This window comes from Diabrotica undecimpunctata, chromosome 3 (assembly GCF_040954645.1).
Source record: "Diabrotica undecimpunctata isolate CICGRU chromosome 3, icDiaUnde3, whole genome shotgun sequence".
NCBI lineage: Eukaryota > Metazoa > Arthropoda > Insecta > Coleoptera > Chrysomelidae > Diabrotica > Diabrotica undecimpunctata.
The window spans coordinates 32,664,433-32,689,761 of NC_092805.1; the positions used below are offsets into that span (position 1 = coordinate 32,664,433).

The 25,329-nt window shown below is 33.3% G+C and overlaps 1 protein-coding gene across 1 annotated transcript in view; it reads left to right on the forward strand.

Annotated features, from left to right (window-relative positions):
• Positions 1 to 25,329, forward strand: part of pigs (GAS2-like protein pickled eggs) — a 316,569-nt gene that overhangs the window by 233,785 nt on the left and 57,455 nt on the right. The window contains exon 5 of the mRNA XM_072525649.1: positions 9,274 to 9,496. Coding sequence (XP_072381750.1) covers positions 9,274 to 9,496 — 223 coding nt within the window. The remainder of the gene's footprint in view (positions 1 to 9,273; positions 9,497 to 25,329) is intronic.

Genomic DNA, 25,329 nt, shown 5'->3' on the forward strand with positions numbered 1-25,329 from the left:
TGTATTAATGAGGAACTCATAATTGCAAATACCTTGTTCAAACTTCCCAAACGTAGATTATACACATTGAGGTTACCAGCTGACAATAACAACAAAATAGTCAGAAATAAAATAGATTATATTATCGTCAACAGAAGATATAGAAATTCTATAATATCATCCAAAACTTATTCAGGAGCGGACATATCCTCCGATCATACTCCGTTTTTTTTTGTCGATAAAAGTAAAACTGAAGAATGTAAAACACCCTAGCTCCAAGAAAATCATGAATACAAGGCGGCTTAAACAAGACAACACTTATGCGGGAATGAAATTTAACTTAAACGAAAACTTAAGGAAAGTCAAAGAAGATAATGTAGAAACTCTAACTATTGACCAAAAATGGAGAAAATTCAACTTGCCCTTGTGTTAGTTGGAAAAGAAATCCTCAAACCATTGGGAAAAAACAAAACCTTGTATGGCTGTAGAAATTCTTGAACTTATGGACGAACGAAGAACACATAAAGCAAAAGACCTGAATAAATATAAAGAAATTCAGAGAACCATCAGAAAGAAAGTTGAAAGGGCAAAAGAGAAGTGGCTCTCCGACAGATGCAAGGAAATAGAAGATATGGATAAAAAGTATGATAGCTTTAATTTACAGAAAAAAATCAAAGAAATGACAGGTTCTAGAAAAAGCACAAGAACGAATATCCTTGAAAATGATAAAGAAGATATTATTACTGATATAAAGGAAAGATTGTGTCACTGGACCAATTACATCCAAAAGCTATATAATGATGAAAGAGAAGAAATATCATTAGAAACGACAGAGGATCCGGGCCACCAATATTACGGGAAGAAGTCATCTATGCCATCAAAAACACAAAATAGGGCAAAGATACCGGACCAGATGATGTGCCCATCGAATTATTAAAACTCATTGATGAAGATGTTATTGACGTAATGGTTAAACTCTTTAATCTAATATCTCCGACTGCCACAATCCCCAGACAATGGCTGCAATCGACTTTGTAGCAATACCCAAAAAGTAAAGTGCAATATCTTGCTCAGATCACAGAACAATAGCTTTAATGAGTAACACATTTAAAACATTTTTGAAAATATTACACAGCAGAATTGTTAAAACTCCTGAATATGAAATTAGTGACCCACAATTTGCCTTTAGAAATGGTATGGACACAAGAGATGCTTTGTTTGGTTTGAATGTGCCGGCCCAGAGGTGCATGGGTATGAATCAGGGTATGTACTTATGTTTTGTAGATTTTGAAGAGGCATTTGATTTGAAGGTTCAACATAAAAAGCTTGTAGAAATATTAAAAAGCAAAAAAAATTTCAGTCGTGATATGAAAATTATATCTAATCTATATTGGAATCAAACTGCCAAGGTAAGAGTTTACTTTAATGTCTACAGTGAAGCGGTATTTAAAGAAGCGCTCTCAGATTGAATAGAAGGTATATCTATCAATGGAGAAGTTTTGAATAACTTGCGTTTTGCAGAAGATGCAGTAATTATAACGGATAACAACAATGATTTACAGAACGTAATGCAACGACTTAATAAATGCTGTGATGAATACGGACTAAGGATGGATTTGAAAAAAACTAAATGCATGATCATCAGCAGATGCAAACATCCAATTGATTGTTGAGGATACTGTACTTGAGAGTGTAGATACCTACAAATACTTAGGAACATGGATAACATCAAATGTAGACCAAACCAAAGAAATTAAGACATGTATCGAAATAGCGCGTGCTCATTCGTTACACTTAAAAAGTTTCTTTGTTGTCGGAATATAAGGATGTAACGCAAAAGTTACTAAAATAATAGGAAATGCAGCTGAAATAATATTTACTATCAAAAGAAGAAAACTTGAGTACTTAGGCCATGTTATGAGAGGGCAAAGATACTCATTATAGTAACTTAATATGCAAGGCAAAATTCGAGGAAAGCGAAATGTAGGAAGACGAAGAATATCGTGGCTTAAGAACTTGAAGGAATGGTTTAAATGCAGTAGTGCAGAACTATTTAGAGCGGAGTCAACAGGGCCATGATGATTTCCAACCTTCGATAGAAGATGGAACTTAAAGAAGAATAATAAATCTGTAGGAGAGACTATATTCCTTTATTCTATAGTTATAAATCGGTTAATGCCTCAAAACTACGGTATTATGGATAGCCACGGGATTTCCCCGGACCAGTAAAATACTGGTAGAAAGCATACGAGCGGAAACTGAATATCAACCGCTTAAATATAGAAGAATGCAACTGTCACTATTTTCAAATTATTTCAAATTTACACTCTCTTGTTAATTTCTTCGATTATTAACCTTCCGATGACCAACTTTTTTTTCTTACACAGATGACCAATGAAGGTTAAAAATGCCCCCGGCACCCCGTTGTGTTCCCGAGTCAAAAAATGACAATTGACAAAAAAATTAAGTTGTTCTAAGAAGAAAGAATGTATTCATAATTTTAATGTTGGTATTGTATCAATAAATGATTACTAACAATACACCTTTTTAATTACAACTGAACAAAAACAAGAAACATCATGCTAAACTTATACACTAATTTACGTCGCCACAGGTATAACAAACAATTTTTTTAAATAATTTAAAAATATTAAATTTAAAATTTTTTTTTTTTTCATTTCAATTCATTTTTTGTTTGCTAGACTATAGCATAATTCAAAGATACATCTCAATTGATTCATTAATTAATCGTTGTCATCAATTTGCTTCATATTTTGCCATTAAGTGACGATTATATAAAGTTATGTAATTTAACTTAACTGTCGTATTAACGTTGCTCTAGTAATAAAACTGTCTGGAAAATAGTTCGAAAAACCGAGAAATTTTTAAGTATTTTTATTTTCCGTAAAATCCATTACTTGCTCTCTCCATCGCGCCCCAATGCTTTAGTTTAGACTATCCTTTTCCCCCTGTGTGTAGGAGTCCTGAGTACAAGAACTCCAACACGGATCAATTGCATTCTAGCGTGAGACGCTTTTACCTGTTTTCTTCAAGTGATATTTCATTGAACTAAAATTGCTTGCTCGGTCATCAAGTTTCCGCTCCGGGCTACGCCCAGTTCGTCAACTCGGTGCTCGAGGATGTGGGCCTTCGTGCCCAGGATTTGAGGTTTTTGTTAGTTTTTTTGTTGGCTTGCGCCTTTTTGTTTTTTTTTTTATTTTTTTTTTTTTGGTAGTCGAGGCCTTTTTTTGTGATTTTTGTAAATTTTTTGTAAAGGTATGACCTGATATAAAATCTTATTAGTCAGGTTATAATTCACTTAGAAATTGTATTAATGGACTTTTACAGTGCTTTCAATTGTAGTTGTTTTTAGAGCTACTTATCTGCTGAGTTACATGTTGGCCTGTATCTGTTATTTCGGACATTTGTGCTTCCATAGATGGAACGCGTCGTATGTAATAATCTCTCTCAATATCGGGCTTAGATGGTTTTAAAGTTCTGCGAACTTTACTCTAGCTTTTTCGACTATCGTGTCTATCATTCTGATTTGTTTAAGTTCTCTGTACAGGAAACGGTTTGCGACGTATCTTGGTACATTTACTGCTTCACGTAGGCAGTGATTGTGGGCCGCTTGTATTTTCTTTCTATATGTTTGGTTGATGTGCCCCCAAGCGAGAGATGCATATGTTAATATGAGTAATATGATGCAGTTTATCAATTTTAGTTTTGTTTTGGAGCGTAGTTTATTTTTTCTACCTGGTAGTCCTCTTATTACAGCTCTGGCTACTGGCTACTGCTGCTTTTAGTACTGTTACGTCTACCTGATTTTTGAATGTTAATCCTTTTTCCATTTCCATTGAATGTTAATCCAGGTATTTAGCATTTCTTTTCCATTCAATGTGATTATTTTGCACCGTAAGTTGTTCCTCTGGGTTCTCTTTATGGTTTTTGAAGAGCACAGCTTGTGTTTTTTCGGAGTTATGGCAATTTTTCATTGTATGTTCCATTCTACTATGTTGTCTAGTGCTATTTGTAGATTATTTATCGCTATGTCGATATTACGATGTTTCTCCGCAATTGCTGTGGCGTCAGCATAAAGGATTAGTATTGTGCCTGGTGTTCTTGGAACGTCGGCAGTATATATTGTATACAGTTAGAGTGACAGGACAGCCCCCTGTGGCACTCCAACCGTCGGAGTTCCGAGTTTGGACAGGACTTGTCCTATTCGAATTCTGAAGCTAGGTTGCTCAAGTACGACGTGACCAGTCTCGTCATAGTTTCACTGTATCTGTATCGTGTCATTTTGTATATTTAGCCTTTATGCCAGACTCTGTAGAAGGTTTTGCTTACAGTCAACTTAGAAATGACTATGATGTTTAATGCACAAATGACCTAATGTTCAATAGTGTATAAAATCGCTATGAAGATTATTTGCACCACAATGGTACCCATTTGAAATACGTGAGTTTAAAAAATAATCCTGAAATACAATTCTCGTTTTCGATAATGTCTACTTTGTCAAATACTGTAATTAGCATAATTTATTTCAGTTTGTTCAGGTAATTCACCCCTAAAGTCCTAGAAATATTGTAGATAATCAATTGATCAATAACCCAATTCTATATTCGAAATTAATTATTCAAACTTAAATGGTAGATGTGCCCTGGAAATCCAGAAAAGTAAATCAATATCATTAAATATGTAAATTAATTTCTGGTTTCATGTACATAACTAAAATTCTTTAAAAATTATTATAAGATATTCAATACCGTGTAATCGGAAATAGTTAGACATCTATAGAAAACAACAATCCAGCTTATATATACTTCGTCGATTTAGAAACGTATTCGACAGAGTACAACTATCAGACGCTATGCAGACGCTAATCGACAAAATCTTTAAAAAAAGTGTTTTTGTTAAGTTTACTTTAATTTTAAATAGGAATTGAATGACAAAATCAGAATTTCCCAAAACTCATTCTTTAGCATACAAATGCTGTCGAGAAAATTACGGTTACATGCACTCCACCACTACCACCAATGAAATTTGCTCGTTTGTTTACGTGATGAACACGCAACTACAACAGCTGTTTTTAAGAAACGGATTTTCAGTAGTTTATATTTATTCAAACGACTAAACAGTTGTTTTTTTGCCCAATTATAGTAAACCACACACAGGAAAAATGACGCAAAAAAGGAATGTTGATAAACTTGGTAGATAAGTGCTTTATCTCAAAATTTATGATTTTAGACTTCTGCGACAACGTTTGACTTTTTATGCAGTTTCGCTAATTTTTTGCGTCTTTTTTGACGTTGAGTAGGGCTACACGAAAAGTTTACTAAAAGAGTTGTATTATTACAGAAATTCACCAAAAGCACTGCTTGCCTTTCCAACTTGTGATCATAACAAACGACTTGAATTGCTATACTATTGTACCACACTCACGATGAAGCGAGTGAAAGATTTTTATGCCTACCTTTAGCAGTCAAAAGATAAAAGTACACAAGACCTTCTGATATTGGCTTCTTGTAAGGGACAAAATCTGAAAAGAGAGAAATCTAATCATGCTGCAGTGTCGATAAAATAACATGTACATTTGAGAGAGGGTGAGATAATTAGAGTATGTGTCAAGTCGTTTCTAGGAATCACAAATTTAAGCAAGGACTGCATACAAAGAATTGTGATACATTTTTTTGTCATTGGAAAGCTACCCAGGCAGCGTAGAGGTGGCAATGGAGTGTGTCCAAAAAAAAAAGAAACTACATCCAAAAATTTATAGAATCCATTACATATACCGAGTTTCATTACTATAGAAGCAAGACAAGCGTGCGGGTCTACTTGCCATGATCCTTGAATTTTAAAAAACTTTTCGACCATTATCTTAGGAGACTGCCTTTAGTTATTTCCGAAAGTATGTGAATGTTAACTAAAACATCGCTTTTGGAACTCCGCTGACTGACTATTGCTCCACTTGCTTGAGAACAAAGGAGCCGTTACACACCGAGCCGAACAAACTCCTTAAAAATTCAAAACTAAACACAACTTACTTTTAATTCGACTGCCAAAAAACTTGGCACTGCCTGATCAAGCAGCATATTTTAGCCAGCTAATAAGCTTTAATAATTTTACAGTTGTTGCTGGAACTTCTACAGATAAACTAAGACAAAAAATGTGTTTTTTACTTATGGACTAAAATTAACTCTCGAAAATATTCTAAAACAATAGCATTAGCTTTGCAAAATACTCTAATGAATTTTGATTTTGATCTCAGCATAGAAATAGTACGTTTGTTTGTAGTTGCGGCGGACAAAATAAAAGTACGAAAATGATGGCAATGTTTACTTACTGGCTTCTAGAAAAATTGCCGAAGCGTATTAAACAAACTAAATTGATTTTTCCAATCGTCGGTCAATCCTTTATTCCTCCAGATCACATCCTTGGCCTTATATAAAAAGATTTTAAAGAATGCCTGTTATCATAGAAATTAGTGGTTACGACGATTTAATTAGAAAATATTCCACTGTACGGAAAACCGGTATCGATTGGGATTTGTTTGATTGAAGAACATAAACAAAACGAGTTATTAAGCTGCCTAGTTCATGTCAATTTGAGTTTTATAAGGTAAAGCGGTGTATTTTTTACAAAAAAGACAAAAATGTTGTAGTCCGAGGTGAACCCAATTACTGCAGTGACATTGGAAAAGCTAAAAGGGTTAGTAAGAAAAATCTTTCTCTTTCTTCAATGGCTCCTGAGAAATTACCACTAGGAAAAGAAATAAAGGAAGATAAAGAAACTATTGATAGTCTCCTTTCGAAACACTACGGAGAAAATTGGAGAAGCCTTCCTGAACTAAATTTTTACAAATAACACTTAAAGAAGATTCTACCTCACCAGAAGAAACCGTTGATGGTTTGGAAAATTGCCAAAATGCCGAAAATTACTGCTTTTGCTTTTGAGCATGAATCTTTTGATTTTTTTTATTTAAACATTTTCTTTATATGATTAATAATGTGAAAGTTTTATTTTTGTGCATAAATCCCTTATGCTTGTTATTGAATTAAATAAGGTTTGATTTTATTTTAGATATTTATTTGCAAAACTGATTATTTACAATAAACATATTTTTTCTAAAAATCTGTAAATATGTGAGGCGAGAAACTTCTAATTTCCATTGCTAAAAACTCTAAGCAATATTAATAAAATTTACGTTATCAGCAGCAGCCGGTTGCCTAATCGTTTTTTTTTTTCGATTTCCCAAAAAATTGTTTTCGAGTAAACAGCAAGTTTTGGAAATAATGACATATAAAAGACAAGTACCATTGGATAGCATAACACTGCTAGAAAATATATGCGTAAGAAACAAAATTGAAGTAAAGCTTCAGGCAGAAAAGACAGAACCACCAAAATATCGACTACAATCAGACAGGAATACTCATTTAGTCTAATAATATTCAACATCATAATTGATCAGGTGATAATAAAACAACTAAGAGCAAAAAGAGGATATCAAGTGATAAATAAGAAAATAAATATAATGTTATGCAGATGACGCAGTTCTGATACCGGAGAATGAAAATGACTTACACAGAATGCTACTATATTTTACCACATGTAAAGGCTAAGTAGTTCAATATGAAAATATCGATACAAAAAACAAAAGTCCAGTAATATCAATATATGGTACACTCCATCCAAAATAACCTTTTTAGGCTTGATTCAGGTGCAATAAAATAACCTTATCTTGGTATGTTGCTTAATTGATCATTTTTCTTCCAGCTTCTGTCTTATTTTCACCATGTTCAGCATGTTTTCACCTGTGGGGTATTCAGCACTTCCCTATTACGTAGAAATGTTACTAAAATTATGTTATTATTCGTTCTTATAGACTTTCCCTTTTATTCTTTTATCAACAATTATAACAACTTCATTTTTAGTGTGCCTTTTTCCTATGTACCACAATTTGTATCCTTCAGCTAGCTCTTTTGCCGCTTGTTCTTCCCATTTTAGTTCTTAAATGCAAGCAATTTGTATTCTCCTTCATTTAAGCGCATCCACCAATTTCAAACTCTTACCTGTTATTGACGTGGGGCCCCCATATTGTTATAGGGCCCCCGCACACTAGGCAGTCGATATATATGAAGAGCCAGTTATAGCAGCCAATCGATCGCCAGCTGTTCCTGCTCTTTAATATAGAGCGAATATAAACATAAAGCAATATAGCAAAAAACGCAAAATAAAGAAAATGCTGGTAAATCGCCCTCGAAAATTATATTGGTAATTTCTTCCCATCCCTGATTTTTTCTTCTACATCAATGGATTCTTCAGAAGATATATCCCAAATCGCCTTTTCTTTTCCCAAAAAGGCTTTCAACTTTCCGTGTCAAAAGTCATTTTAAAAAAGTGCGCAGAGACTGAAGGCAGCCGTGTTTATTTTCTTTTAGAATCCACACTCGCCTTGACTGCGGGTAGTTAAAGGGCTGCCGGTGCAACAGGCACGTTCTAGGAATTCTTATCTGCCTAGTGCGCAGGCTCCCGTAAATCGCCAGGATTTTAGTGGCCGCAGCAGCCTGGCTGCAGCAGCTAGGCTGTCTAGTGCGCGGGGGACCTAAGATTCCAAGATATTACTATGATTTTTCTAACCTGTAATAGTGTTTTCTTTAAGACAACCTTTACCCGAAAATCCTAAAAGAACTTTCTCGCACATTTTACCTCATTTAATGCTATTATTTTTGTTCATTATTATAACCTGAAAAGAGTTTTTAGCCTTTGGTATCTGAAAGTCTTTTAGATAAGCTTTAAGTCAGCAAGTATTTTGCCAACACACTACAAATGCAACCAATATCCAAATCAAAGACAGTTTATCATCAGGACTGTTTTGTGTACCGTTCTATTACTTCTCCTATCCTGCTACTAGGGCTAGACAAGTATCTTAAGATAGATGTTATGAAATTAATTAGTAAAACGTTAACGAAAAAACTACATTCATACTCTAGTTATTAGTGATTTTAACTTAAAAATGTGGGGACCAAAAAATACTGACTTATCAACAGAAATGATTGCGTTCTTGCATTTTTTCTATAACAAAAAATATGATGTTATAAAATGTATAAAAAAATAGATAGTTTTTATGTGCTTTTTGTCTCTTTTATATTTTTATATGTTCTGCATCTATTTAATTTTTTTGGTCGTTTAGATTTTGACGAATTTTTTCTTTCTCACATGTATTTTTTCTTAAATACGATATTTATATATCTCATATTTATTATTATTCTTATTCTTGTTTTTTTTTTACAGATTCGGCATGTTGGCACCGATCATAGTCCAAATGGAACGCCAAATCGACAGGGAAATAGCGGCGGACCAGAAAAAAATGGGCGTCAACTTCAACGAAGGCTCAAATAACCAGAACGGTGTAGATGACGACAGCGATAGCGATTTAGAAGACGAAGAGACTGTTTTAATGTACGGCCCTATGCCCCAGATTATTACCAACGACCTCAAGAGTTTAGACGAGATGGTAAGTCGAATATTATCTTTACTATTCTTTTTTTAGTACCCAAAAACGAGAGCGTTGCATCCGAAAATATTAGGCTGTTCAATCAGTTTTGCGGTTTAATAAGAGATGGCATTGCTACTAGCCTAATTATTTTTTTTTTGTTAAATTAGTACACTCTTCATATGATCATAAAAAAAAACAAAGTATCGTGAGGTTATTGCGTTTTTATTTTTGTTTCTTTAAAACCAAAGAACATTTATGAAAGAATGTTGAAACTATTTAAGGACTCTTAGCCTTGTATAAGTACAGTAGATAGGTTGCTGAATTTAAACAAGCCATGAAGACGATCCACATGAAAGACGTCCAAAAACAGTAACATCACAAATTGTAGAAAAAATACAGGATATCGTATTGGAAAATCGTAGAGTGACTAAAAGAGATTTAGTAGAAACAATAGATATCTTATTGGGTAGAGTAAGCAGTATTTTGGCTGAAATATTGAGTTTCAGAAAGCTTTGTTCATGATGGGTGCTGCATTCGCTAACAATGGAACAAAAACATATTCGAATGCGACTTCCTCAGCAACATTTAAAGCGTTTTAGAAAGGATAAAGTGGATGTTCTACATCGATTCATCACTATATATGAAACTTGGGTCTATCACTATGATCCTAAATCAAAACAAGAGGCTAAAGAGTATTGTGAACCTGGTTCTTCGGTTCCCAAACGAGTTCGTGTCCAGAAATCGTCTAAAAAGCTTTTAGCATCAGCTTTTGGGATGCTGAAGGAAATTTATTTATGGATTACTCGAAAACTTACAAAACAATAAATTCTGAATAATATTCTAACCTTTAAAACTATCTGAAGAAAAAAATCGCGAAAACGGACCCAATTTGCAGAAAAAAATTTTTTTTATTAGGACAATGCACCAGGTTCAATGCTAAAAGCCATGAATTAAAGTTTGAATTATTGGAGTATCCACCCTATTCACCAGATTTGGCTCCTAGCAAGTATCATCTGTTTAAAAACCTGTTTAAAAAAATTCATGCGTGGAAAGTGTTTTTCATCAAATGATGAGAGCTGTGGAAGCGTATTTTGCTCATTCTCATTCCAGGGGTAGAATTCATAAATTGAAATCTCGTTAGAACATATGTATTATGTTCAGGGAGACTATACTGAATAATAAAGTGTATTTCAAACCATAAAATTCTGTTTTTCTTATAGAACCGCCTATTAGTTGTGATGTTCATGCGAAAGCAGATATTCAAATTTTTTAACCACAAAATGATTTTTAAATTCTTCTTCACACTACTAATATTGGATATGTAATTTATCTCAGAAGTATAAAAATAATATTTTAAAAGCCTTGAGTATTTTTGCGTGCTCGTATAGTAGGCGCCAAAACAAAGGATACTGAAACCTGCTTTATAAACAGGTTGGGGTTTCACTCAAATCAATTTTGACACATATTTGAACTCAACTAGCTTTATAGAATTTGTGCGCTTCATCAGTGCTATGGAATGGTATAACCAATAAGAGTGACGTAAAAAATCCATAATTAATCGATAAAAGATAAAGGAATATTTTTTAAAGATGGCATTCATCGTGAATTATGGTTTCAATAAGTCTTAAAGTATCACATTCCGAGAAATAATTCATTTATTGCATTGGTCATTTCCTGGTTAAACACTTTTGCCTTTTTGTTAATCATTAATGGGGGATTATATGGCTGTTTAGCGTTTATACCATCAAACTTAAAATTAGCTTTACCTTAAGGGAAATACTCAACGTTGTACAAACCAAATTCAGCCACATTTAAAAAAATTACAAAAGAGACATGTTTTGCTTATTTTAAGAATCAGTTAAAAATTCGCATTTTTAATTAAATATCGGTGTTGTGAACCATATGAATTTTTGCAAGAATTTTGAAATGCTCCCTATAAATATTCCATATGCTTACTTCTATTTAATACAATAATATCTTGTATAAATCCGTCTCTGTCGTCTCTATTAGTACCTACGAGCGAATGTAAATGAACTAAGTACAGAATAACTCATTAATTCAGTAGGCTGTTAATCTCAAGAAACACCTGTTCATTTATAAACAAAAGACCAGTGACTTGGTGGAGAACGTGTTTTTCAAAATAAACAATTCCAATCGATTGGCGTAAAAACCATTAAGAGTGACGTTTAATTTTTCGTAAATCATTCCACGTGAAAGGAGTTAATTGTTATTAATCTTTTCTGACTGGACGCAGTGCTCGATTGATAATAATAGGTCCTTTCCTATTATTAACAATGCCAAACATAAAGCAGGTGGCTACTTAGCAGTTTTTCTCTTTTTATTTTATAAATTTTTATTAGAATTTATAGCTGTGTGATTGCTGTAACAAAATCTCTAAAAATAACTATAAAAATTAAAAATGAAGGGTTGTTTAGAAAGCGGTATTTACAGATTTTCTTGTGGAAATTATTTACAACTTTACATCAGACAAACAGAGTCATCCTGTTAAATCATATAATAGAGCATAAAAAATCATTCTTAAAAAAGTTGAACTCGTACTTAATCGTTTCGTGTCGTTTTTACTCAGGCTCTTTTTGTTTATGTTTTTTTGTTTTTTTTTGTTATATCAATCATCATAACACTTAACTGGCTGTCTTATGTTGTTTTTATATTTCGTTTTTGCGTGTTTATGGCAATAGTTCCGTTCTTTTTAGCATTATACTATGATAGTGTGATTTTGATGAAAATATTAAAATAAATTTCTATGTAGTATAGTGGACAGCATTCATCCCTGTCGTGCAAAGATATTCGAGTTAGAGTTTCACCAAGAAAAAAATTTCAGAATTTTTTAATTCGAAATTAATTAGTAAGAGAGTGTAACAATCGAACGACCCATCCTAAACAGTGGGTGTCAATGGGTAACAATATAACTACCTACGAAAGTTGGGAGTCAATGTAGAACAATAAAATTCACAATATTATTTTTGGGACAATTGTTATGCTTCGTCTAGCTCAGTTTCTTGGGTGCGAGAACGTCTTATCTTAAAAGTAAATCTGAAAAATGAGTTTGGCTGAGACAAATAAACTAAGGTATTAACTAGTCATATTTACTATACATGACAAATATTTAAAATTGAAATTTTAATATGAAATTGAAATCAAAGCTAATCTTGCCTACAGCTTTACAAAAAAGAAAATAATACTTATAACTTCTAATGTCGTCTTTAAATATTTAGACAGGATTGCAGAATGTAGTTGTTGGTTGCTAGTTCCAGTTGTTGATATTGGTATTAAACTCCAGGGATATGTTGAGTTCCCATAGCAGCGGTCACCTACTTCAGTATGTTATTACCAATGGTCGACCATGTGGTTCGGGAAGTTCTCCCCAAAAAGGTGAACAAAAATTAGTATTAGGCAAAAAAAAAATAAAACAATAAAACTTGTGTTAGCAACTGCATATATTATAAAATATTTCCTTGCCATATGAAGATTGAAAATAATTACAATATTAAATAGCAAATAGCAAATTGGCAAGGATAAAATGAATATAATAATTATTGCATTATGCTTCTGGGAGGGGGTTACGCCTCTTGTCAAACAAGTATTGAATATCTTTTTCAACACATTTAATAACGTTCCTCCTCCTTCTTTGATTTGTTCGATGGCTATCCCATCTTCTCCAGGTGTTTTATTGTTTTTCATCTCCGAGAGAGCTGATTTTATTTCCTCTGTTGTGATATCTGGGATGTCTTCTGAGCCTACATTTTGAACTTTTGGTATTTGATTTTGATCAGGATCTGGAAGTTCTTCTCGCTTATACAATTCTGAGTAAAAATCTTGAGCAATTTTTAAAATATCTTCTTTATTTGTTGTAGTTTCTCCTTTTTTATTTACAAGTTTACAAATATTTTTCGATCCTTCAGTCATTTGTCGGCGCAGAACCTTTAAATTTTTATTTTTATCAATGGCTTGAGTTATGTATTCAGTGTTGTAATTTCTGATATCTTTTCGAATGGATTTTGTGATATCTTTGTTTAACTGTCTAAGCGTTATAAAATTATCTGTGTATTTGTCTTTCAATTCTCTTTTTTTGTTTATAAGATCTTTACTAGCTTGGGTGAGTTTTTCCATCTTGTTTTTTCCTTTTTCCTTATATTTTCTATGAGCGTTTCGAATCGCACTATTTATTCGCATGTTTGTCACCTCTATATCTAATGCATTTTCATTTAGATGTTCTACTTATTTCAGTTCTGAAGTTATGAAAATCTGATAAGCTACTCTATCTTCTATCGATTTCAATTTATTAGAATGCCTTTCTGTTATCATTGCTGTCCTGTATCGTCTAATGTTGATCATTATTTTTGCTCTAACCAACCGATGGTCACTCCCAACAGTGATTTTATTAATTACTCTAACATCTAATATTTTTTCTGTTTGTGATGATGAAATCAATTTCGTTTTTTGTTATGTCATCTGGACTAGCCCACGTCTACTTACGTTGTTGGTTCTTTTTGAAGCCGATGATGCAACAAAAAATGTAGTAGCTCACCTCCTCTATAATTTCGGTCACCGTATCCAAATGAGCCCATAGCCACTTCTGCGTTATCTTCTTTAAATCCAAGTTTAGCGTTAAAATCACCCATTAAGATTAGGTGTCTATCTATATTAGGTTTTATCTCGCTCTATAGCTCTATTTATATCTTCATAAAAGTTTTCGATTTTATTATCGCTATGGCTCATCGTGGGTGCATATACTTGGATAATTTTAATAGTGCGTCTCTCGTTCAGTTTTAATATGAGGTACACAACTCTTGAGCTTACATTCTCTATTTTTATAATTTTATCTAGGTGTTTCTTGTGCACGAGAAAGCCTATGCCGCCAACTGCCTTATCGTTTTCTCCAATGGAATGTAGCAGATGCCCTGATTTTAAAACCAATTTGTTTTCTCCTTTTCTTCGTATTTCGGAAAGTCCCAATACATCCCATTTTATGCAGTTAAGTTCTTCCTGTAATTCAATGAGCTTCAGTTGCAAGCGTTCTTACGTTATAAGTGGCAATATGCAATGTTCGTTGTCCATGATAGCCGTGTCTATCCCGGTGATTCTTTGCACTCTTTGCCCTTGGTCCAATCTGGTGGCTACCGTCACCAGGGACCGTTGGGCCGCCGGGGACTAAAGGCCTTTTTCTAATTTGTGTGTGTCATTTACGGGGAAAATTTCATTTCACTACCACGCTGGTCAGTGCGGATTGGTAGCGGGATTTATCGGGATGTGGTAAGGATTGAAAAATGGGTAGGAAGATAGGTTGGGGACCTGGCCTCTCCCGAAGCCTTGGACATAGGAGAAAGTCAGTAGCTGGCATACGGCAGTGACGCCACTCCCTGTAACAGCCTGTACTCTACCGGGATCGTAGAGGAGTACTACCCGCTACCGTTCTGTAACGGTATGTTACATGAGCTAAAATCATACATGGAGTCTAACACGCACGTCCTATTCAACTTGTACTCTGTAAACACACTGGGAGCCTTCTAAATTACTTGGCAGGCAATAGTAGAAAGATTGGACTTGAGTTGACCATCTAGGGGACTAAGTGGCTGGTAATAAGCAAGCAAAGGGACGTGTTAGGTCGAATGTAATGGAAAACTAATATAACGGATTTATTAGTAAAAATATTAGATAAGATCTCGAGTAGAATATGCTCGAGATACTAAACAACGTATTATGCAACCGCGATACCAAATTACCGTTAAGGACTCGTATTCTAAGATACTATGTCTCCACTATACTAACATATGCATATGAAACCAAGGCAATGACACAGACAGATACTATATATAAGAAACTGGAAGCATCAAAAATTTGGACCTAACTCCATCTGCTATAAATTTCATGGTTTGACAAAGTTAAACAAAAGTATTTTTGGACTCTATATATCACTTAAAGCTACTAAGTAAATAAACAAAAAAATGCTATAGCTTATTATGCAACGTAATATTTATGGGAAAAAAAAGTCGTCGCATAACTTTTTGACTAGAAAACTTAGAGCAATTTTATAGAGACAGCACTTTTCAGAAAAAGTGAGAACAAAGTCCAAAAAGCGCTGATTATTGGATTGAATTATTTTCGATAGAACACAACACTTTTAGAAAAGGATATATGATAGCGAATAGTGAAATAGACCCATTTATTTAGCTGAGACCTCAACGCCACTAAATTTTAGAAGTATGAATGTTTATTAAAAACAAAGACAGCTAATTCTACGAGATTTGATATTTAATTATCAGATAATAAAATCATCTTAACTTTAATTTAAGTGTGTTGATCAATGTTTTCACTATTTTTTTTTTTTTGTCCCATATTTTTAATTGTCGTCAATATAATTGAGCTTTTCTTATAATGTGTACAACAACCATCCAGCTTCACTTAATTTTTACCTTTGGTTTTCTTACATTTTAATTTAACTTGACATCTTACATTAATCTAAGGTTTCTTAAATCTATTCAATTATCTCCTCAAGAACATCTCTGGGGAAACAATAGAATAGATGATACAGAACGACATGTTCTTTAGAGGTGAATCTTACAATCTGCTTACCGATGTTTTGTAAGTTCTAAATTAATATTTAATTATCTATAAGTAACTTTTAGGGAAAATGAGAATTGCATTGGAAAAACTATTGCTCTAATAACCTCACACGATATATACTATTACATCCAAGTATTCCGACAGTTTTGTGGCATCCAGATTATGATTTTACAGAAAATGATATTGTGACCATTATTGTAGGCTGAAATTCGGACATGCAAGCTTCCTTCAACACTATATAAAATCGGTGCAGTCAACACCGAACTTCGTGTAACCTGTAATGTGGTTTGAGACTTAGATCACATTTTTTATGCTAGTAAATTTGAAATACAAAGACAGGAACTTATAATAGACAATAGTGTATTATTGCAAAACTTATACCCCCTTTGAAGCACAGAACCGTGAAGAGTGGCGAAAAATGGGAGAGACCTATGTCCAGCAGTGGACAGAAGAGGTTGCATGATGATGATGATGATATACGCCCCTTTTAATCTACTATATTTGCTATTATTAAATACGTACAAGGTGGATAAAATTATTCTTCAGTTTATTAAAATTTATAATTTAAAACTTTAGTGTAGGTGTTACTTCTGCTGAATCGCCAAATATTTTACCTTTTTACCTATATTTTCTGTGGTCTACCCTTTCTGGCTGTGTCATTTTGAATGACCCCTAGGAGCAAAAAGTAATCGTGGTACCTTTCCCATCGTAGTTCTTCTTTTAATTTCCAGAATAGTAGTGTAGTTAGTTTAGTTACACATTTGCTGCTGGCTGGATGGGCACCTAAGCCCGATTTAAAAAAAATACAAAATTTTTTTATTATATTCTTTAATAAACATATCTTACCGTAAACAATCTAAAACTAAAAAAAAAATGTTAAACAAGTAAAATGATCTTATCTCTGAGGCAAATACTCGAATACAGCTCTGTACTTCATAAGGTATTTAAAACACTTGTTCAACAACTGCAATTGTAACAAAAGCAAGTAGGAATTAATTAACAAGTAGGAACAATCCAATCCAATAGTTAAAATTCTTTTAAAGGTCATTGATTATGCATATTTTTTTATAAGGTATTTTATTTTACTCGAAGTCCAGACCATAGTGCGGGTTTTTGTTATTAGTAATCTAGGGCATTTTATGGAGTGTTAGTCACTAGTGTTAGTGGGTGTTAGTCACCCCATTGGGTCGATATTTACTCTGTAGAGTTATTTTTCTACATACCGTCCATTCTCATTGTCATAAACCAAAGATAAAGCCACAATAGAATGTTAAAAAGTGATATTTAAAATTAACAAGCTTTTATATTAATATTATTAATCTTTTATGTTAATATTAATATTATTAATTATAAATTCACAGTTAGATGAAAAAAAGGTAACAAAACAGTAAAGTTTTTACTATTTATACTGCATTTCATAATGTCTGATAGTACGCAGGCCTCTTCTTCTTCTTTGAGTGCCTCTCCTATCGGAGATTGGATATAATTAGGGCGATTCGAATTTTATTTATTGCTGTTTTGTATAATTCGTTAGTGGTATAGCCAAACCACTCTCTTAAATTTCTCATCCAGGACATTCTTCTACGGCCTGGATTTCTGCGTCCTTGAATTTTTCCTTGCATTATATTTTGTACGAATGTGTACTTTTTTCCTCTCATCAGGTGGCCTAAGTATTCAAGTTTTCTCTTTTTATATTCAGTATAACTTCTGAATCGTTACTTATTCTGCGTATTACCTCTTCATTTGTAATTTTATCCACCCAACTTATTGTTAGTATACGGCGGTAGCACCAGATCTCAAAGCTTTCAAGATTTTTAACATTCCTCTGTTTAAGAGCCCATGCCTCAACACCGTAAAGCAAATTACTGAATACATAACATTTTAACATTCTAGTTCGTAGCTGAATACTAATATCACGATTACAAAATAATTTTTTCATTTTTATAAAGGTAGACCTGGCAATTTCAATACGTCCTTTTATCTCGTGATTTTGGTCACCTGTTTCATTGATGAGGGTTCTCAAGTATTTGTATTCGCTTACTTTTTCGAGTTGGGTACCGTTTATTGCGATACTAGTGTCATGTATTGGATTCTTACTGAAGGTCATATATTTGGTTTTTTTGACGTTCATCCTTATTTCGTAGTTATTACATATCTCATTCATACTTTCAACTAGATGTTGTAGATCTTCCGCTCTTCTTGCCATTATCACAGTATCGTCATCATATCGAATGTTGTTTATAACTTCTCCATTGACTATTATCCCTTCGTTTGCATGTGAGAGAGCTTCTTGGCATATTTGTTCGCTGTAGATATTAAACAAGAGCGGTGACAATATACAACCTTGTCGTACGCCTCTACGTATTTCTATTTCGTCCGATGTTTAGTGATGAATAGACATATAGTGAGCCTGATTCAACTTTTAACAGAATATCTAAAAACCATTTTTTATATTAATCTGCATCCATTTCCTTATGGTAATCTCCAGTCCTTTTAGAAACAAATGCATTTAAATTGTTTTAAACAAATCCCGAGTCGCTACCAATATGGCTACTAATAAAGTGTCTTCCCTTTCCAGATGGGGCTTCCAGGCTAAAACCTGTCGACAAACCATCCAGGAAAGCTTGTCGTTTGTTTTCACATTTAAATCCTGCCAAATTTTTGTTCTCTGATTCGAAATCCTTCTTCATTTCCGATCATAGTTTTTTCTTCGGGTGTTAAATTGTGACGTTTCTTTGTAATATACGGTTTACTATTATTACTGTTAGCCATATTTATTATCTGTCACCAAATTGAATTAAACTAAATTATTCTTAATTCACAAAAAGTAAACATAAAAGCGCCTTCCACTAATAATACTACAAACAATTCTATTCTCTGCTTTATATGTCAGTTCCCTTATAAAACTGTCCTATAGATAACATAAATAAAAGAACTATCCGAACAATGGCATTGTTGACAGTTACATCGCCTTAATCTGCGACGTCATTGTTGATCTTAGACATTATCAACCGTTAGAGAAAGATATCAATTACAAAATTGCAGATAACTTCAAGTTAAATCATACACACTGGCAACGTTACATTTTCCCTAGGACCCAAATCTTTTCCAAAACATTTGATAAGTTTAAAAATGGATCAGTCAAATTATTGAAATGTGTTTCATATAAAATAAAATCTCTTCTTTCTGAACTTATATTCTTTAAACAGTCGGAAGAAGAAGGTTTTTGTCAATTTTTGGAAGATTAAACAGATTCTACCTGTGTGTAAAACTCAAATTTTCTTTTCACTTTTCACATTAATCACAGTATCCCTCCAGCGGCCTGCAGTTATCGTTGTCAATGAGTGCGTCATAGATTCCCGAACACCTTCCATTATAAATTTTTTATTTTGTCTAGCTGCATAGCTGTTTATCAGTAACTATTTATTTAAACTTTAACTTTAAGTGAATGAAAGTTTGTTTGTTAATTGCGAATAAAGTGGCATTGTGTATAACGATTACATTATTTTATAAGATCAACCTTAATACCAAGAAGGAAGCTTATCACCTCTACTGTGATTGATAGTGGTTGGAAAGAAGTACTTTTATTAATCTTAATCAAATGACACTTGTTCCAATAACCAATAGAAGAAAACAACACGATCATTCTCAGAACAGGTTAAGTATCTCGAAGTTAATCTTCATAAGAAACTTGGAATGCTCACCACGCAAATATCGTCACTAAAGCAACAAGGACCCTTCGGTGTGGTTAAGACTTGGTGGCAAAAATTAAAATGATCTCTTGGTTTTCGGCTATAACGTTTATTTGACCGATAGTTACTTAAAATCCGCTGGTGTGGTTGGAAAAAACAACATAAAAAGGCAATGATAGAGTTGCAAATAGTGCGAAGACTCGAATGTTTAGGAATTACGGGTGCAATGAGATTGTGGACGACTTCAGCTTTAAAGGTAATATTGCACGTCCTCCTAGGCAAAAAAGAGGATCATTTTAGAAAGCCCCTTTAAGCTAATGTGTATTCAGCATCTAACTCCCGGCGATCTAACTACATATCCAGATTTTAAGGGTTGTAATAACGCAATCCATGAAGATGCTCACATATGCCTACAAAATAAGATTTCGAGCTCAAACTAGATATTATAATAAACGCGTTTAAGTTGACAAAAGACGAAATTGCACAAATCACAGTAGGCGCCTTGTCATTTTATACTGATTGGTCAAAAACGCATGGAGCAGGAATAGGAGTTACTAATCCTAACACCAGACTGTGAATAGTCCTTGAAAATACCCATACAATATTTTAAATAGGACCATTAGCAATAATTTTTGTGCTCAAGATATGAAAAACGCCACAATTTAGTCAAAAATCGACCTGTTCCAAGATTTGTCTCTAAAATCGCCCATTCTCGAAAAAATGAATTTATTCGATAATTTTTCCCCTCACTTTATATTTTTTACGCAAATAAATTATAAAAAAATTGTATGACAATTTCTGTCTATAAAAACTGTTGCCAAAGTGTTAGTCATCATTTCCGGATTCTACATAGGAATTGGTGGACACAACTTTGCTGAAACACTCGAGCGATTATCAAGAAAGTCAACGTCAAAAAACATTACACGATCAAACTTACACAAGCCACGCCAAAACAAAAACCAAACTAATTAAACCGTTTAAAAAGTATGTAACCTTTCATTTTTTAAATACTATTGTTTTCGTTCTAACCTTGTAACAAAATTTTGAGTTTATTCGCGCGGAAACACAAATCGCAATTGTGTTGTTCTGACGAAATTCGAAATAATGCTGGAAAATTATAAGTAATAATTTAGTATTAACATTGTTCATGAGCTTACACTGAATGACTCGATTAATTATAGTCGACAAGACATTCCTTGTGTTTTAAACAAAACTATTAAATTATATTTTACTATGATTGAAGAGGTGTAATATATTATCACTGTCTATCTGTGAAAAAATCATTGTTCCCAATTCACGTAAAAATTTTATACAGCTATTTGAAAGTTCTAAAAGGTTTATGAGTGATAGCTGATGATAAATCCATGAAGACGTATAGCTGATGTTGCTTTATTTTTTTAAACAATCATAACAATTGAAATAATTTTTTGCCTATAAAATCTTTCTTATACATTTTAGAGATAATTTCAAAAAACCCTTATTTTTGCAGTAATTTATAAATATTTTTTTTTTATTTAAATTAATGTGTCTCGGCTGCAATGACCATTGACACAAACAATATTGTTATAAATATTAATAACTTTGTTTTTTGAATATTGATATGTAATATAGCTACTTGAATTATGACAATTAATGAGTTATTGAAGTGTGCTAAGTCTCACCTAGATCGACCAAATAGTTTGTAAATTATTCAAATTGTTTATCGGAGAGCGATTATTTAAACAACTGTACTTGTCCAAACAGTGACTATGTATCGATTCTCGATCGATTAGTTGAGGCTTCAGTTTTAAGATATATTAACGAAATTTCAACATTTTAACAAAATTAAAAAAGACCGTTTGAAAAAGGGCTGACTTTTCAACTTATAAACATTTATAATAACTTTGATATTATTTATGTCAAGCCCTGATAAGTAGACTCATTGAAAATATTGTACAACAATAAAATATTTAAAAAAAAACCTTCTATGACCAATAGAAACCAAGATAACATATTTTTCTTAAAATCATATTTTCATTGTTTATTAACATTAAGAGCTGAAAACTGAACTGATCAAGTGAAGATGTAGATTTTCTGATCCAATTTATATATGGCATATACAGATATGGTGTAAAAAGCTATAATCCATTACAGTTATCGTACCTACTCCTAAAATATCACCTTTTTAAAGTGAAGTGCAGAACTTTACAAGCTCCGTTTTTTTAGAATGAAACTTAAAATTGAAGCTTGCTGAAAAATTTGCAATATCTCACCTTCTATGGCACGCAGAACATTATTTTTTTTTTAATTGGGGTAGCTCCAGAAAACAATAACTGGTCTACTTTTACCTCCCGAAAAAATCGGAAAATTCCGGGAAAATAAATAAATATTTTTTTCCATCTACCTGTTTTAGCATTTTGACAAAATCTAATGAATATTTCCAAATATCAGGGTGGACTCTTTTGAGTGGTCAATCCTGTATACATATTTATATAAATAATATACATTAATTAATAAAATTTAAATATTTCTTACAAATATCTTGTAAGAAAACTCTTAGTTCTCAAAGTTCTCATTATTTTATCGAGCTACCACAATTTAAAAAAATAAAGCTTATGCGTGCCATATAAATCCGAGATATAGCAAATTTTATCAACGCGCTCCAATTTGAAGTTCCATTCTAAAAAACGGAGCTTTTACAAGCAATATTTTACATCACTTTAACGGGTTATAACTTTTTACTCCAATGGATATTAAAATTTAGTTTTTCGTTTATAATCTGTTTAATTTTCAGCTCTTAATGTTAATAAACAATAAAAATTTGATTTGAAAAAAAAGCTGCATTATTTGTTCCTACTGGTCATAGAAAGTTCTTTTTTTAAAGATTGTGTTGTTTCTCGATCGTTTCAATGAGCCTACTGACAAGAGCTTGACATAGAAAATATTAAAGTTATTCTAAATGTTTATAAGCTAAAAATCCACCCCTTTCCAAACGGTTTTTTTAATAACAATTTTGATAAATGTTGAATTTTTTTTAATATATCTAATATATCTTTAAATTGAAATCTCAAAGAATCGATTGCGATCTGCTAAATACCTCTTGAGTCACTGTTTGGGTGTCGTGGATAGCCGTCGTGGAGTGCTCTACATTAAATCTTGAATGAAAGGTTGAGTAACAGCATTCCATTCTTCTTGTGAGGCTTTTAGTACATTTAGTATCATAGAAACAGGATGTTTTTTCCAAATGTGACGTTTTAAGGTGTCTCATAATTGCTCGATTGGATTTAAATCCAGGCTGTATGGTGGTCAATAAAATTTTTCAAACTGGACCTCATCAAGGTAATCATTCAATATTCTAGCGACATGAGGACTTGCATTATCGCGCATTAGTACGAATATGTCATATCCAATATGGCCGACAAATGGTAAAAAATTATATTCTATAATGATTTGAATGTACATATCAGATGTATTCGCCCAAACACCTCGACAATGTCCTTCCCAAAATATACCGTCCCATAGCACTATGCTACCAACAAAAATAATGCTCTGTATCAGATTATAATTGGCATACCGTTCGCCATATATTCTGTAAACGAAATTTCGTCCATGTGGCTTCCATAACTGAATTCTCGTCTAATGTGCGAAGAAAACATTTTGCACAATAGTATTCACTGCTCGATAGTCCAATTAACATATCCAATTAAAATATTCCATATTTTTGTCCATGAGTGTAGAATAAAAATTTGCGTGTTAATATCGTAATACAAATACTATAAATCCTATAATCTATAAATCAACGGTAACATTAAAAATTCCCACCAAGGGCGAACTAATGGCAAACGAAGACAATAAATTTTCATGAACTTTACTTATGTTTTATCGCGTCTTTTATGACAAATTTCCCGTAGCGTATATGATTTCTTCATGTGCTCGTGTCGCTCTCAGTTTCAAAAGTTGCACATCAGTGACGCAGTTATTGTATCTCCAATCTTGTAAAAAAACTATTTTCTTTAATTTTCTTTACAGACGGCGGCTTATTATGCAACTAGCAGGTCTGCATTACCTGTTCCTTCTTACTAAGTCTCATTAGAGACTCTATCAATCTACATAGCCCTTTAAAGCAAATTAGATAAATTTGTTTTTAAAAGATTAGAGGTTTAAAATTGTGTATTCAAATTTGAATTTAGCTGATGAAATAATGATTCTCGGTCGGCAGCTAGATGAAACAGTTCCTCGACCGTTCGACCTGTCCATTGTCTAATGTTACGCAGCCAGGACAGGTGTTTTCTTCCGACCCAACGTTTTCCTTTGATTTTGCCCTGAATGATTAACCGGAGTAAGCGATATTTAGGTCCTCATATTATATGACCGAAGTATTGGACCTTTCCCATTTTGATGATGTTGATCAATGCTCGCTCTTTGTGCACGGTCTCTAGCACGCGTTCGTTAGATATGTGTGCTGTCCACGGGATTCTGAGCTTGCGACGGTAACACCATAACTTAGGGAACATAATATGGAGATAAATACAGTGGCACCAGAAAAAATCTTTACATCGCATCTTTACATACATCTTTACATAAATAAATCACTAAATTCGAAGAAAAATTGCATGTTCTGCGTTGAATTGCGTTCTATCTGAGCTGTTTAGCATTTGAGGGGAGTGCTAATACTTTTTTTAAAGGTATCAGCATTGGACACCTGAACAATGAAAAGTCATATTTAGTGACGAAAGTACGTTTAGGTTAGTAAGAGAAAGCTCCAAATTTGTTCGTCGTTCACACACCGCGTCAACGTATGATCCAAAGTTCATAGTTAAAACCGTCAAACATCCTGAAAGTGTAATGGTATGTGGTGCGTTTAGTGGAAATAATGGAAGAGCAGGGTTGTATTTCTTGCTAAAGAATGTACAATGAGAACAAGCAACTATGTGACCGTTCTAGAACAACATTTATTGAATTTGTAGGAAATTCACGAATGTGACTTCTTTATGCACGATGGTGCCCCTGTTCTCAAGGCCAAAGTGTTGACAGTGTCAAAGTTGTTGAATGATTACAATATGAACGTATTAGAATAGCCAGGTAACTCGCCCGACATTAATCCCATCGAGAACGCCTGGAATATAATGAAAAATAGGGTTCAAGAGTGTCGACCGATCAACATAAATCAGCTGAAAGAGAAGTTGAAGAGGTTGTGGGTGGCCATGGAAGAAGAATATTTCTTGAACCTTGCTTAATCCATGTCCAAGAGAATCCAGCTTGCCATCTAGCTTGTCAATTATCCTAATTTATGTGTTTTATTCACTGCTTAAAGATTTTTTTTGCCGGCACTGTACATTACCATAGAGAATAAGATGCGAATTTATCTGCAAGACCTGCGTTGGGCCCGTACTTTGCTAAGACAAGAACTGAAACATTAAAAACAAAAAGGAAAATGAGAATAATACGAATAAAAACTTTCTGAACAATAAAGGGGATCACAATAAATGATGGGATACGCCACGAGGACACTCTGAGACAGATTGCACAGAGACATCACAAGAGAATTGAGATTGCAGGGAGCTATCAGATGACTGTTAAAGACCACGTAGAACG